General features: G+C 40.5%; 1 protein-coding gene and 1 long non-coding RNA gene across 5 annotated transcripts in view; one reads left to right on the top strand and one right to left on the bottom strand.

The window, feature by feature from the left end:
- LOC148149638 (uncharacterized) overlaps positions 1-16,611 on the top strand; it is a 62,091-nt gene that overhangs the window by 10,260 nt on the left and 35,220 nt on the right. The window lies entirely within an intron of this gene.
- cers6 (ceramide synthase 6) overlaps positions 8,010-16,611 on the bottom strand; it is a 255,237-nt gene continuing 246,635 nt past the window's right edge. Inside the window, exons 9-11 of one of the 2 annotated variants that reach the window (XM_043693925.2) lie at positions 14,598-14,754; positions 12,425-12,448; positions 8,010-9,126 (exon numbers count right to left, since the gene is read on the bottom strand). In XM_043693925.2, coding sequence (XP_043549860.1) covers positions 8,983-9,126; positions 12,425-12,448; positions 14,598-14,754 — 325 coding nt within the window. In that variant the 3' untranslated portion in view covers positions 8,010-8,982. The remainder of the gene's footprint in view (positions 9,127-12,424; positions 12,449-14,597; positions 14,755-16,611) is intronic. The other variant, XM_043693926.2, reaches the window with a different exon arrangement.

The following is a 16,611-nucleotide window of genomic DNA, read 5'->3' as shown; positions in this document are numbered from 1 at the left end:
GAACTGTCGGCAGAGGGGAGGTGGTGATGGCATTGGTGATAATGTCACTGGCATAGTAATCCAGAATCACTATCGATGTTCTGAGGTCATGGGTTTGAACAACACCATGATAGATGATGAAATTTAAATTCATTAAATCTGGAACCTTCAGCAGCAGGTGGTGATGGGGAGGGAGGGCATTGATCAGGGGTGCTTATCTCCACCTCTGGGCTGGTAGGTCTGGGTTCAAGTCCCATTAGCTCCAGGGTTTGTCATAACATATCTCAATAGGTTGATTAAAAGACATAAATCTACATCTGACAGACTAACTACTGTAAATTATTTTTTTGATTGAAATGTAAATATGGTAATATTAAAGGAAAGGAAAGAACTCTTGAAAAGAGATGTGAGAAAGAAGCAGTGGAACTCAAGCAGTTGGGACCACCATTGAAATTGTCAATGTCTAGAAGGAAGGCTGAGGTTGCTCCAGGATCATCGGAAGCTCAGGCATTGACAGAGGAAAGCAGAACCTCATGCCAGATCTGGCACAGGCTTCCCACATTTGTTTGCTTGGTACTATGGATGAAAGAAGTAGAATTCCTTGTCAGATATTCAATGTTCCAATGAGTAGGAAGCTGGACGGATTTGGGAAAGGACTGGAGGAATACCCAATGATCCATTGGGTTGAAGTCTGGATTGAAGATGGATAGCTGGTTCTGGCATCGAGGGGACCCAACATAAAAGAGCGGACTGCATTCGTGATGGAACATCTGTGCAGGAGAATCCATTGGGAAATACTGGGGATAGATACAGATTTCAAAGAAGTCTGCAATGGAACTCTAAAACACTGACAGGAGACTGACACAGCTACAGCAAAGGTTTATCAAGTACAAGCAAGCAGAAGTGAAGGTCTGGTTCCTTTGAAGCACAGGATCATATCACTCAGTTCATGGAAAAAGATTACACTCCTAAGAGAAGGCAGTGACTACGATCAGGGAGGTGACTGTCAGCATAGATGCAGATGGAGTGTAGACCTCAGGTTGAAGAGGCTGGCAGATCATATTGCTGCACAATAAGTGAAGCTCCAGTCCTTGCTGTGCAATCTCCACAGTAAGCATCGCGTCCAAACCTAAGAGATGCTGGAATTTTGACAGGGCTTAACACTTCAAATGAGACTGTCTTCAATAACCATGGCCACCATTATTATAAGGTACATCCAGTACAACAGCCTTCACCTCTTACAAGATGTTAAACTAGTTTGGCTTCCCACTGTGAAACAGGCTGGGTGGAAGGCGGGAGAGGTTACTAAGTGAGAGGTTCAGACTTATACAGATTGATATGGACTTGCACCATAGTGAGCATGAAATTTGGCCAGGTAAAAATGTCATGCCCGCTTGATACTGGAAGTGTCAACCATTACTCATCAGCATTTCTGTGAGCATCTTGCTGAGGAGACTGATGTCTCTTCCCTCTTCATTGCAGGGCTAGTTACATTGAGCTCTTTCTCCCTATTCTCAACCATATTTCACATAACCTGTGGTTTCTAGTAGTTCGTGACTTGATTGATATTGTAGTGTAAGTAAGGAAGTTGAGTGGCGTTGGGAGTTGAACATACTAAAAGATATCCGAAGAACTTTGGAAAGCATGTGTAGTGATTGCTATGAGCAATATTTTGCAAAGTCAGTAGATGGGCCACAGGAGTCTTTGCGCATGCTCCAGGTCTATCAGCCTGAATAGGACTTTAGAACTGTTCAAGTAGCAGCTGATCCAGTGGTTCTTTAACCTATCCACTTATCGCTGTTCCTGAAGGCTCACGCCAGCTCTTTGCAACTGGCCAATATTAGGCCTTGCCAGAATGTCACATGTCACTTGGTGTAACTTCAAGGAGCCAACCTTGCCATTTTGGGAGAAAAGGATAGGGGACCCAAGCAGACTTCCAATTTCAGAGAGAAAAGTGTTTAATTCCAACCAAGAACAACTTTAGGTGGACAGTGGACCAAATGGAGAAGACATCTCTGAATTTATTTCAAAAATGGACATTGGCAAGTTGGAAAAGACCCAGAGGAGGCAACTTGTTTCTACCTTCACAGAGTTTGGAACAGATTTTAGTAAAGGTGATGATATTGTGTATTGTGACCTGGTAAGTCACAGGATTGTAACTCAAGTTTTCCATCCAGTAAAGGTTCCTTACTGCCAGATCACACCCTATCACTGGGAGGAAGTCTAGACTACATGCAGAAGACTTTGGGGGCGAGGTATCACCCAAGACTCATCAGGTCTGCATGCTTTCCTCATAACCCTCATGGGAAAGAAAGATGGAAAACCGAAGGTCAACACTAATTACAAAACATTTAATAGGAAGGCTTACCTTTTACCTAGAATTGAGGAATTATTGCAATTTCTTAAAGCTGTAAAGTAACCCAGCTAACCATCACTGAACAAGACAGTGAAAAGTAAATTTCAGCACAGGTTGAACAGTTTTGCCCAATTTCTAGAACATGGAGTCACAGAGTCAAACAGGACAGAATCAGACCCTTCGGTACAACCAGTCCATACCGAACATAATCCCAAACTAAACTAGTCCCACCTGCCTGCTGCTGGTACACATGTTCAAAATGTGAATGAAAGTGAAACAAATCTTATTTAACTAGAAGGATTACTGCATGTTATAGTATCATAACACCTGAAGCTGTGAGCCACATAGAAGAATGAATAATTTCTATAGTACTATGACTGATAATATACCATCATTATTCAGAGAAGATTGTGTGCAGTTTTGGGCCCCATATCTTTGGAAAGATGTACTGGCCTTGGAGCGTGTTCAGAGGAGGTTCACGAGAATGGTCCCAGGAATGAAAATGTTAACATATGAGGAATGTTTGAGGACTCTGGGTCTATACTCGATGGAGTTTAGAAGGATGAGGGGGGATCTACAGACTACTGAATGGCCTGGTCAGAGTAGACTTTGAGAAGACGTTTCCATTGCTAGGAGAGACGAAGACCCGAGGGCACAGCCTTAGAGTAAAGGGAAGACCTTTTAGAACAGAGATAAGGAAATCCCTCTTCAGCCACAGAATGGTGAATCTATGGAATTCATTGTCACAGAAGGCTGTGGAGACAGGGCATTGAGTATATTTAAGACTGAGATAGATAGATTCTTGAGAATTAAGGGGATCAAGGACTGTGGGGAGAAACTTGTCAGCCATGATTAAATGGCGGAGCAGACTCAATGGGCTGAATGGCCTAATTTCTGCTCCTATGACTTAGGGTCTAAGTCACACTTTCTCACTTAGCCTTTTTGATGGATACTTTATTTTATTTAATATTGCTAGTAAATAACTTGGAGGTTAGTTTTCTTTGGTAATTTTTTGTGTAATTTCATATTGATAGTACCACTATGCATCTGGCATTCTTTGATATGTCCTGGGCAAACCTCTTTTTCTATCCCTCTTCTCTCACTGCTGGTACTTAAATCCATTCCTTTATATTACGGCATTCCCAACAGGAGTTATAGAATCACAGGCAGAAATTCTGAACGCAAATGCAATTTAAGCCTATATTTAGTGGAAAGTGAAACAAGTTGAAGTCTGGGCTGTCGATGACTGCCTTGCAGCTGCTTAAAGGCTGATTGTCATTTGCTTGGTATCACTCAGGAATGACTCTACATGACATTTTGCTAGATAGCGTAAGATCCGACATTGCCTCTTGACAACAAACCCAACCCATGGGTGTAAATAAGTTGTTGCTGAACAGTTGGGGTGCTTCTGGAGATTTGAGTGGTCATTTGAGACACGTGAAGAGAATCTGGGAGTGGGAAAACACAACTCTCAACACTACCACTTCTGAAGATTGGAAGATCGCTGTTGTAACCCCCTTGTTCAAGAAAGGATCAAGGCAAAAGATGGAAAATTATAGGCCAATTAGCCTAACCTCGGTTGTTGGTAAAATTCTAGAATCCATCATTAAGGATGAGGTTTCTAAATTCTTGGAAGAGCAGGGTTGGATTACAACAAGTCAACATAGATTTAGTAAGGGGAGGTCGTGCCTGACAAACCTGTTGGAGTTCTTTGAAGAGGTGACAAGTAGGTTAGACCGGGGAAACCCAGTGGATGTGGTCTACCTAGACTTCCAAAAGGCCTTGGATAAGGTGCTACATGGGAGACTGCTGAGCAAGGTGAGGGCCCATGGTGTTCGAGGTGAGCTACTGGTATGGATAGAGGATTGGCTGTCTGACAGGAGGCAGAGAGTTGGGATAAAAGGTTCTTTTTCGGAATGGCAGCTGGTGACAAGCGGTGTCCCGCAGGGTTCAGTGTTGGGGCCGCAGCTGTTCACATTATATATTAATGATCTGGATGAAGGGACTGGGGGCATTCTAGCGAAGTTCGCCGACGATACAAAGTTAGGTGGACAGGCAGGTAGTACTGAGGAAGTGGGGAGGCTGCAGAAGGATCTAGACAGTTTGGGAGAGTGGTCCAGGAAATGGCTGATGGAATTCAATGTGAGCAAATGCGAGGTCTTGCACTTTGGGAAAAAGAATAGAAGCGTGGATTACTTTCTAAACGGTGAGAAAATTCGTAAAGCCAAAGTACAGAGGGATCTGGGAGTGCTAGTTGAGGATTCTCTAAAGGTAAACATGCAGGTTGAGTCTGTGATTAAGAAAGCGAATGCAATGTTGTCAATTATCTCAAGGGGGTTGGAATATAAAAGCACTTTTGTGCTACTGAGACTTTATAAAGCTCTGGTTAGGCCCCATTTGGAGTACTGTGTCCAGTTTTGGTCCCCACACCTCAGGAAGGACATACTGGCACTGGAGCGTGTCCAGCGGAGATTCACATGGATGATCCCTGGAATGGTAGGTCTAACATACGAGGAATGGCTGAGGATCCTGGGATTGTATTATTGGAGTTTAGAAGATTAAGGGGAGATCTAATAGAAACTTACAAGATAATACATGGCTTGGAAAGGGCGCACGCTAGGAAATTGTTTCCGTTAGGTGAGGAGACTAGGACCTGTGGACACAGCCTTAGAATTAGAGGGGGTAAATTCAGAACAGAAATGCGGAGACATTTCTTCAGCCAGAGAGTGGTGGGCCTGTGGAATTCATCGCTAAATGTCTTCAAGGCAGAAATTGATAAATTCTTGATGTCACAAGGAATTAAGGGCTACGGGGAGAATGCGGGTAAGTGGAGTTGAAATGCCCATCAGCCATGATTGAATGGTGGAGTGGACTTAATGGGCCGAATGGCCTTACTTCCGCTCCTATGTCTTATGGTCTTAACTTTTTTCCGGCAGCTCCTAATAATTTTCAAACGCCCTTAAAACTCATCCATATCTCCTTCACTCCCGCACACCCATACTATTCCATCCTACCTCGAATTACTCAATGCACAGCATTTGTAAAGTAAGGGTCAATTTACCATTAAAGCCAGATTCCTAATATGAACCACAGAAGTGAAAACATATTTACCCAATCATAGTGAAATTTGAAAATGTAAAAACATTTTTCATGTACCTTTCAAAATGTTCCAGAGTCTACACCATGCTTTCCATTTTCTTCACAAATTGTCAAAATCATCTTGTTTTTAAGGGGCTTCCATTATCCCACAGCACTAGAAATGGTGTGCAGGAAGAAATATATTTATAGCCTATTTAAAATAGGCACCCCACCTGCAGAGGGGGATGGTGTGTGTGTTTTACACAGTAGACGTTCCCAATAGCTAAAAGGCCAGAAGGAAATGCTGCAAGATCAGAAAACCAGATTTCCTCCAAAAAAGGTGTCAATATTCATACATCAAAGTGCACTTCTGAATCCAGACAGAAATTTAGCTAACTCAGCCAAGATTTCATCCACACTTTATCTATTTTTTGATAAAGGGTATAATTGTAACATTGACTTAATTCATTTCTATGAATAAGGTGTTTTTTAGAAGTACTGGTTGAACAGATTGTGCCTATGCCTATTGGAGTGTAGAAGATTGTTGAAACATGTAAAATCCTGAGGACAGCTTGTAGAAGTCACCTCAAGGCACAAGAGAATTGCCATCAGTGGTGCGGCTACAAGATACTTCAAGTCCAGTGCCAAGAAAGATTATCCAATCAGCTTGTTGTCCCAAGTCAACTTGCCTTGCATTGAAACACTGATAAATGTTTACTCTGATTTCTGTCCGCAGATGCTGCCAGACCTGCTGGGCCTTTCCAGCAATTTCTCTTTTTGTTACTCATAACACTCAGCAGGACATATTGTTTGTGTACCTAACGCCTGACTTCTAAAATGACTGCTTTACTTGCAACTCATTCATGCAGGAAACCCTAACGAGGGCAGTGGGAATGATTCAGGGATGTCCTCAAAGCATCCTTCAAGAGATCAGGCATATCTGCCAACTCAACTTCATAACCTAGAAATCTTTATCCAACAAATACTTACCAACTTCTATTTTGAAAACTCCAAAAAAGTGAGAAGTCCAATGCAGTCTGCATTTGATACCAGCACCTTCTAATCTTCCCACCAGCCTTCAAATAAAGGAATAATAATTCCTGATAAAGAAATTAAAGAACTCACTGGAAAATGAGACTCCACAAGTAGCCTCATCTTTAAATGAGGGGAAGCCCAGCACATCAATGCATTAAAAAAAAGGCTGAAGCATTTGCAACAGTCATCAGCCTGAACAGCTGAGTGGATAACCATAAATACAAGTTTTCAGCCATTTCAGTTCATTCTTCACGATATCAAGAAAAGGATGGATGCATTGGGTATTGCAATGATGCCTTGATAACATTCCAGCACTAGTATTTAAACTCATGCTCTAGAACTTGTTGCAACACCAACCAAGCAGTTCCACAATACAGTCAGTTCTGCTGTGATGCAGTAGATCTGTTCTCATGCAATTTTGTGTAATAAGAAAATCACGTAATAGAAGCACCATTTAAACTAATGGGGCCGGAATCGTTATAACCAATACACGCTTTAAAACTTGGCGCTTTAGAAAGGGTGTCCCCAATTCGTCGATCGTGTTATAGAGAATTTGTGTTAATGAAACACTTTCTAGCAGAATGCCCTGTATTTTCTCGACATCCAAAACTTTCTCCACAGCAGTATGCACCGTCTACAAGATGCACCTTCAACAACACCTTTCTAACCCATGAGCACTTCCATTCAGAAGGGCATGAGCAGCAGATACATGAGAACATTATCACCTGCGTGTCCCTGTCCAAGTCACCCACAGCTGAAAATGTGTTGCTGGAAAAGCGCAGCAGGTCAGGCAGCATCCAGGGAACAGGAGAATCGACGTTTCGGGCATAAGCCCTTCTTCAGGAATGAGGAAAGTTTGTCCAGCAGGCTAAGATAAAAGGTAGGGAGGAGGGACTTGGGGGAGGGGCATCAGAAATGTGATAGGTGGAAAGAGGTCAAGGTGAGGGTGATAGGTCAGACTGGGGTGGGGGCAGAAATGTGTTGCTGTTCCTTCAGTGTTGCTGGATCAAAATCATGGAACTTCCTCCCTTCCTATCGACATTGTGAGTCTGCAGCGGCTCAAGAAAGCAGCTTATTACCACCTTCTCATGGGCAACAAGGATTAGATTAGATTCCCCTACAGTGTGGAAACAGGCCCTTTGGCCCAACAAGTACACACTGACCCTCCGCAGAGTAACTCACCGAGACCCACCTCCCTCTGACCAATGCACCTAACAGTATGCGCATTTTAGCATGGCCAATTCACCCGACCTGCAAATCTTTGGACTGTGGGAGGAAACCGGAGCACCCAGGGGAAACTCACACAGACACGGGGAGAATGTGCAAACTCCACATAGACAGTTGTCCGAATTGAATCTGGGTCTCTGGCACTGTGAGGCAGCAGTGCTAACCACTGAGCCACCGTGCCACCCCAATGGATTGGTGATAACTGCTGATATAGCCAGTAATGTCCATTTTCTATTAATGAGTAATAAATTGATCTTCGAAAATGTTAACCTTCTTTGCCGCGACATGGTTGGGTCAGTAATCAGTCAATTGAAATGAGAACTGGATGTATGCATTGTTTCCTTTATGATAGTAAATTCTAGGAATAACAAAGCATGGTTTAAGTGAATTATTTACATATTATGTTTAATTTTATTACAACAAAGTATAAAGAAAACACATACTAGCCTATTCAACCCTCACAATGCTTTCTCTGGATAGCTACCCATACATTTCTTTCTATCCTGTGTTTTTCCTTGGGACATTGAAGGCCAGTCTCAATAGAGTTGGTTCGTTTCATCCTAATAAGGAACAAAATAGTTACATTTTGCATTGATGTTACACGGAAAGAAGTGTTTTTTTTATTTATCAGTTTCACAAATTGAAAGGTGATTGGACTGTTCCACAGAAACATACTTAAAGCAATCTTGTTATATAGTTTAGCACTTTGTCTCCAGCATTCAGATTTTGCTTACTTCCAATGGGGACAAAATGGCCTCTTTCAAATATCATTGAAATTTTGAAAGGAAATAACACAAAAGAAAGCATGGAACATATCACTACTGCTGGCTAAACCACAGTACTTGAGAGCTCGAAGTGATCTACGAAATGTGACAGGTCACAAATTTCAGCAGATTGAGCTGTGCACAACATAATTAATCTATAATGGCTTTTACTCTTCCCAATGAATTACTGGCAGAGTAAACCACTGAAAATTCCCTTTTACCACAAATCTCAAACATATAAAAATAAATAATGTAATATACAAAGACAATACATATGAAAATACCATTCCCATTGAGTTAGACTATATATAGCATGCCAACATGTACATAATGTTTATTGTCATTCGTTCTCGTACAGAAATGGCAGTGCACTATCAGAATGTTTGATATTTCTAAACCGTTATCTGATACGGATATAGGTGATAAAACGCATTCAATAACACATTTTGTGAAATACTTCTTGGATCATAATTTCAGGCTGTGCGTGCCATACATACAATTAACAGGGTTGCAACACAATATAAGTACTTCCCATACAAATAATTAATGTTCCTCGGAATAAAGACCGCTACTTAGGTAGCCATTTGTCCCATTGGTAGTGCTGTTATGTCCACTTTTTGACGTAGAAGGTGTTGAATCTTCTTCGTCAGAGCTGGTTTCAATGTCACTTCGATCATCCTTTGACACCTGACATTGAAATTAGGAATGCAAGTTAGCCATGACAACAAAGAGAATGCATTTTCTCACTAAATAATCAGAGTGGAGTCATGCAAATCTAAAGCACAATATTGCATTCAGGAAGCCTAAATTAACATGGCAGCTGAGATGAATAGGTTGGATCAAAAACTATAGGAAATTGGTTAGTACGAACATAAAATTTATGACCATAAATTTACATAGAAAATAAAGAGTTAAGAGACTATAATCTAACAGGAAAATAAATAAGAAGTTTACAGGATTGGCAACTCATAATAAGCACTCTTGAAATTTAATATTTAATGCAAATATATCAGCTTTTTATTTCTGCTGTTTTAACAGATCATATTCAGATAGGAATATTAATGAGGTGAGGTGGGCATCAAAAAGATATTTAATGAGCAATAATCACCATTAATTGAAATTTTGTAGCTGCCTATTGTGAATCTCACTACTGCTTTTCATAAATATAAAAGCTAAAATGAGATGCTTGCGAGATAGACCTAGACAGACTTCTCATCTGATTCTGGCATAAATATTGTCAAAGCCCATGTCATTCACCTCACCCTGTATGATTTAGCTATTTAATTCACAGGAAGCTGAAGATACCCCTTTACACACAAACAAATGCAAGTTCAGCAAGTGATTTAAGATGGCAAAAGAACATTGGCAATTATTGCAAGACGAATGCACCTTTTGAAATTTTGCTACAGTTGTACTTTTGTTAGGCTGCATTTGGAGTGCTGCACACATTTTTGATCTTTTCACTTAAGAAAGAATATAACTGCATTAGAATTTCTTCAGAAAACATTCACTCAACTGATTTCCTGAGGAGAAAGGTTTGTTTTATAAGGAAGGTTTATACAGGTTTGACCTATGCTCATTGGCATTTATAAGAATGATTGTATGATCCACTAAAATACCAGGCCTGATTTTTACCATTGTAGTGAGTGTCTGAACTGGGGTGATATGCTGGAATAAGTTGAGGAATCAATGTGCCAACCCAAACTGATTTCTTATTTTGGGATTGAAGGATAGTCCATAATTTGCTCATGCACAATTTCTGGACAGAACTGGCTATTTAAATTATCAAAAAGATCTGATTTTGGAGTGCCTGGTTTCTTAAACATGGAGTTTTACCCATTGTGTATTGTTTTTGGATAGGTATGGTACCTGATTAGAGAGCTGAGGTATCCCTGGGAATGTGGTCCATGGATACATGAGGAATGATGGTGATCAGGATCCTTTAGAATGGACATCAAGTCTTAGATTACCTACACCGTGGAAACAGGCCCAACAAGTCCACACCGACCCGCTGAAGCACAACCCACCCAGACCCATTCCCCTACATGTACCCCTTTCACCTAACACTACAGAAAATTTAGCATAGCCAATTCACCTAACCTGCACATTTTTGGACTGTGGGAGGAAACCGGAGCAAACCCACGCAAACACAGGGAGAATATGCAAACTCTACACAGACAGTCACCTGAGGCGAGCATTGAACCCGGGTCTCTGGTGCTGTGAGGCAACAGTGCTAACCACTGAGCCAATGTGCCGCCCCAGTGTTGAGGAACATAAATCATTTGTGGGGAGGGATGGATGGATTAATGTACTATTGTGGCTTGTCAACAGTGGAGAAGATTATTTGTAAAAGGTGCATAAAGCTCTTGGAATCGTCCATTTTGTTAAGAGTTGTCAAAAACTGCCATGAAATGTCAATGTGTGGCAACCTATCTACAAAAATGTGTTTTTATAAAGACAGCACTTTTCTCAATAGGCTGTATTCTGCAATCTAGACCTTTAAGTAATAGAACTGTATTTTTTTTCTCCCATGTGCATGGATTGCTTAGGTACATGAAGAGGGATAGAGTGGAAGGTAGAAGTATGCACTAAGATAGAACAGTGACATGTGGTGCATGAGGGATCAGTAATGAGGTACAGGGTGGCACACGAGAGGTTTTGGGCAATGTTCTCCCGAAGGCTCTGCACAGGCAAGCACTGAGTTCCAGTTCCAGAATTTGCTGCTGAAAAGAAAATTAGAGAGAATGCCGGTTATGTGTATGGACATCGGACATTAGGTTGGCAAGGGTTGGCTTGGGTAGGGAACGGAGTGTGTGTGGGGATGAAGAGCATTGAGGGGTGGATAAATGTTTTATGTTTCTCCCCTTTGGTTCTACTCCTGGGACTCATTTGGCAGAGATAGCTCATCCTTTGGGATTGTGAAATAGCATACAATTGTGCAAAATGTATATTAACTTATTAAGACTGCCAACATTGTGAAGGACCTAAGCGGCACAGTGGCTCAGTGGTTAGCACTGCTGCCTCACAGTGCAAGGGACTCTAGTTTGATTCCAGCCTTGGGTGACTGTCTGTGTGGAGTTTGCACATTCTCTCCGTGTCTGCGTGGGTTTCCTCCAGGTGCTCTGGTTTCCTCCTGCAGTCTAAAGATTGCTGGTTAGGTAGATTGGACATGCTGCAGTATCCAGGGATGTGAAGGCTATGTTGATTAACCATGGCAAATGCGGCGTTACAGGATAAGGTGGGGTGTGGGCCTGGGTGAGAAAATTCAAAAGTGCAGAGTTGAAGGGCTGAATTATCTCTTCTGCACTGTAGGAATTCTATGGAACTTTTAAAAAAAGTGTGAAGCTAAAAGAAAGATGCTTGGTATTTCAGAATGCCTCTTCTGATAAACCATTGTAGGTTTATGCTGCTTGACTGATTTCCTCAGCTATCATTTTCACAATGAGGTGCCTATCAAATAAGCATTTTGATGGACAGCTCCAATTGTTTGCTGAATGGAAATTTCTTTTTTCCCATTGGGTACTGAGCACTTAGGTGAAACTTGACACCTCTCACCCACTGAGACCTGACACTGTTCCCTGCTGCCGGACCAGATACCCTTTACTCCTTCTGCAATTTGCTCAAGGCTTGCTAAATGTATCCTGTGGTTCCCAAAATCTTTCCTGCAGTGGCGCTACTAACAATTCATGATGCAATTAAAATCCAAACTGCAGCAAATAGAGATTTAAATTGTGATATTGCTGTCAATTCAAGGTGTTTGAAACCTGTAGCCTTTATACTAAATATAACTCTGTGTTAAGTACTTATTATTGAATTATTATTGAAATGAATACATTTTGCTACAGTGAATAATTTACATATAAAATGAAATATGGCATCTATGGGAGCATTAACAAAGATCACATTAAGAATAATGGGAAAAGAATAAAAACATTATTCTAATGATTAGGAAATACATTTGGAGATTTTAACCAGTGAAACTTACATGTAAAGGATTCCATTTCCCAGCCTTTCAAGTTTGGACGAGGAAGAGATTAAACAAGTAGAATAAGAGAAAACATAGTTTGGCATGATATCTTCTGTACCACTATTCAAAGTTAATGAGCTACAGTAACAATACTCAGCACTAGTGTATATAGGGCTGCATTTTATGCACCTCCCAGGCTATAGGATTGAGAGCACATAAAATCCACAGATGGCCTTCATGTCACCTTTTATCTGCCTATCCCAACCTGTCTGAAATTTTGTAGGAGGTTGAGAGGTTTAGAGATTGTAGGCAGGCTTCCCCTTCCAAATGACTTTTTAGGAGTGGGTGGAGAACTCCATAGTACCTCTTAAAACACAGCTCACAATTTTCTTGTAGGATACCGTACTCTCTCCTCAGTTGTGCCATATTACAGATGGGAACAAAGTAACAGAAGTTGTCATTCAATTAAATCATTGTTGATCTACCTACCTAGGTCAATCCTGATGTTGGCCTCTTCCCATCACCCCCTACTTTTGCCTCATTATTAATAGGTTTCATATAAGTCCCAGAGGCCATCAATTCTTCTGCCTTAACACCTCACTCTCCTCCAATCAGACTCTTCATGACCAGGACTTTTTGTTGCCCTACATAATGCCTTGTGATATGCATTAATTTTTTCATGTATTGGAGACTTCAAACAAATATAGGTTGTTCTTGTTTTTACCGTAATGATCAGTTGATCAGAACTGAAGCATTTCGATAGAACCTTTTTTTATTTTAAGTCTGCAAACAACTTGTAGATTAGATACCAATACAAATTGTCAACAACATAATTTAGTTGTATTGCCAGCAATTTTGGGCATGTAAAAGAATCAAATCTAACAATTAGTGCCACTAGAACTTTAATTATTTGTCTGAGCAACCTTGCTTTTGTTTTATTAGTCTATTTACTGACTTGATTGTTCTCTAATGTTGCCAAGACCTTGAAGAAATAGCTGGGCTATGTCATTTGGTACACTGAATACAGTTGTACAGAAAGCTAGTGACTATATTTAAACACAAGTTTAACCTAGCTGTTTAAAAATCAATGATGGTACTGCAGAATCAAAATGGCGAATATTTCAGCAAAAAAAAATTAATTTAACACTCTTTAAAATTCATAATTCCTGATTATGACATTACCAAAGCAAAGAGGTAGGAAGATTTCAGAAAAAAAGAGAAACAGATTGCTTTTGGGAAAACATGGCCTCAACTTTGGAAGGAGAGAGAGGAGAAGTGTCATTCTAGGTGGTGTGGGGTTGGTGGTGGTGGGGGGGGGGGGGGGGGAGGATGGGGGTAAGGATTGGGAGAGATGGAAGGTGGAGACATCAGAGGCACATGATGCACTGCAAAATTTAACAGGAGGATTTCAATCTCATTATTTCCTGCTCAGGGGGAAATTTGACAGTCCAATTGACAGACTGACCACCTAGGAGATGGTGAGGAATGCAGATGCCGGAGAGTCAGAGTTGATAAAGCGTGGCTCTGGAAAAAGCACATCAGGTCACTCAGTGTCCAAGGAGCAGAAGAGTCGACTCTCCTGCTTCTCGGATGTTGCCTGACCTGCTGTGCTTTTTCCAGATTGACCATCTTCTAGGTGAATGGTGATGTGTCCAATGGTAGTAAAAGGCCATGGCTGAGGACTGTTCAGAATGCTTCCAAATAAACCAAAACTATCAAAGTTTGGCAGGAGGACCTTGGAACACAACCATTGGGAGGGGAGAAAAAGGCAAAAATTGGGGTCGGTCAATCTTGGTAGTGGTGAAAGGCTATAATCAGTGGTTAAGAGTCTGGAGGTAAATGCTTTTGTTCCTCCTGGACAGGCAGTGTTTTAAAAAGGACCTAACTGCTTAATCACTACTCAGATCTCTTTTTGGCTTCCAAAATTTCTTTGGGTAACCCAAATGACTGGCACTCCAGTCATACTTTTCAGTTCTAACTGAAGACATTAAGATCAGTTGCAATGCTGCTATTTGCAAGGGTTAAAATGCAAGTTGGCTTTCAGATGACTGGAAATAGCTGAGTTATAGAGATGGCTACTTTATTAAATACTGTGGCACAACATATTGCAACATATATCCAGGTCTCCTTAGCAGACTTAACAGATTTCCAGGATCCACAGTAGCTTGCTGTTGTATGAAGGAGAACATACCTTTCCTTTAGCAATAGCTTTGCATGTGATCCTTATGATGAGATATGACCAGAAACTATGCAACAGCTGAAGCAGCAACAAAAGCAAGTTGAAAATCCACCATGATGGGTATGGACCAACAATCTCCCAGCTTTCAAATAAAGTAGTATTTAATATCCTGAAACGAAACAAACTTTTTCAGCAAGCAATGCATTTGTTAATCTAATTAGTTAATTATCTACTTTAGAAAAAAAGAATACACCGCTGTGTTCATGAACATACTCTTGATAAGCTCACTACTTCACACAACACAACTAACACAGCAAGCCATTAATAGCAGCTTGCCTAATCCCCTTTTCACTCAGAGTCAGTATCAATACTTCATTGTGTAGAATATATAATATCATTTAACATTTCAATGTGTTGCAGTTTTTTGCTATCCTTTAGTCTCTACCTGTACTATAAACTACATTTTGTAAAGATATGAGTAAAAATTATTTATGAAATAAAATTAACAAGTTTGTTAGTAAATTGGGGTCACTATTGTCAAGTTCTCACTAGGTAGGAATTAATGGCCTAAAGGAAACTTTCAATCTATCCTGGAAGTCCATGGATAGGACAATATTAAAATAATTTCAAACTGCAGATGACAGAAAGTAATGTAAGTTATGGTTAATTAACTTGGCACTTTTAAGTTGAGCTTTCCTATCTATATTTGTATAAACCTTTCCTTTGAAACAAGCTAGGTATCAAATACATTTATCTATAATTAGTTCTTTTGAAAACAAATTCTCTGTGCTCCAAAAAGCTTGTTACTTTATCTACTCGGTACAGCACCTTCAATAAATGGCTCATTGGCCGGTCTTTACATCCTTGGATTGATCTATGGTCCGTTTCTCATCCTTATGCTGCCTCTCAGAGACATCAGGGTGAAATGGTCCATATGCGAAATAAGCTCATTGCCATTTTGCTTGATTGCACAAGTTTTATTTTCCACTTGGCTTGGAAAATATTGCCAAGATTTCCAATTTCAAACCAAATGCTAGTGGTTGTGAAACCAGGAAATGGGACTCTTATACCATGAACTTCAGCAGATGATGATCTGGCATTGTGAGAAATGGATTCTTGATTCATTTAGTCAGGGTCCTAGTGCAATCTTTCACACCAACAACCCAAATATATCAGCACAGCTTCCATATATGTGCTGATGATGCCCACCTATATCTCTCCATCACCTACTCCAATTTCTCCACTGCCTCTCTTTGTCAAATTTCTTTAACATGCAACATTTGGATTAGCTAAAGTTTTCTTGAGCTGAAATCTCAAGTGATTGAAGCTGGCATTCCTTCATTTGAACCTCAAGCCCTTGTTACTGATTTTATCTTTGCCAGTCACTGTGATAGGTAACTAAACTGTGTCATCCTCTGGATGTAGGTTTGCTTGCTGAGCTGGAAGGTTCATTTCCAGATGTTTCATCACCCTATTAGGTAACATCTTCAGTGAGCCTCAGAAGAAGCACTGCACATGATTCCTGCTTTCTATTTTTTTGTTTGGTTTTTTTGGCTTGGTGACATCACTTCCTATGATGATGTCATTTCCCGTGGCGATGTCATTTCCGGTTCCTTTTCTCAGTGGGTAGCAGATGGAGTCTAACTCGAATTGTTTGTTGATAGAGTTCCGGTCTATTGTGTCATCCTCTCTATTGTATTTGATACAGAACTGAGATTTCAAGCCCATGTGTTCTCTATCACATAGACCATCAGTCCCTCACTGTAAGACTTGCCATATCCACCCCCAACTCAACTCAATTATTGTTGTCATCCTCAACTACCCATTTCTTAAACTTCAGATCATCCAAATCTCAGTATCTATATTCCCTAGCTCCCAAATAACTATCACATTATATAGTATTTGCCCAAACAGCGTCCATCCCTGCAATGTCACAATTTTGACATTTTCATTGTGCTTTTTGAATTTTTTCATTACCTTGCTGATATATCTCCCTTTCTCTACAATAATCTCATTGAACTTAGTA

This window comes from Chiloscyllium plagiosum, unplaced genomic scaffold (genome assembly GCF_037043375.1).
Source record: "Chiloscyllium plagiosum isolate Xiang-an unplaced genomic scaffold, Cpla_swu_hap1 HiC_scaffold_7, whole genome shotgun sequence".
Taxonomy (NCBI): domain Eukaryota; kingdom Metazoa; phylum Chordata; class Chondrichthyes; order Orectolobiformes; family Hemiscylliidae; genus Chiloscyllium; species Chiloscyllium plagiosum.
The sequence above is the reverse complement of the archived record's forward strand: the minus strand, read 5'-3'. Positions and strand labels throughout refer to the sequence as shown.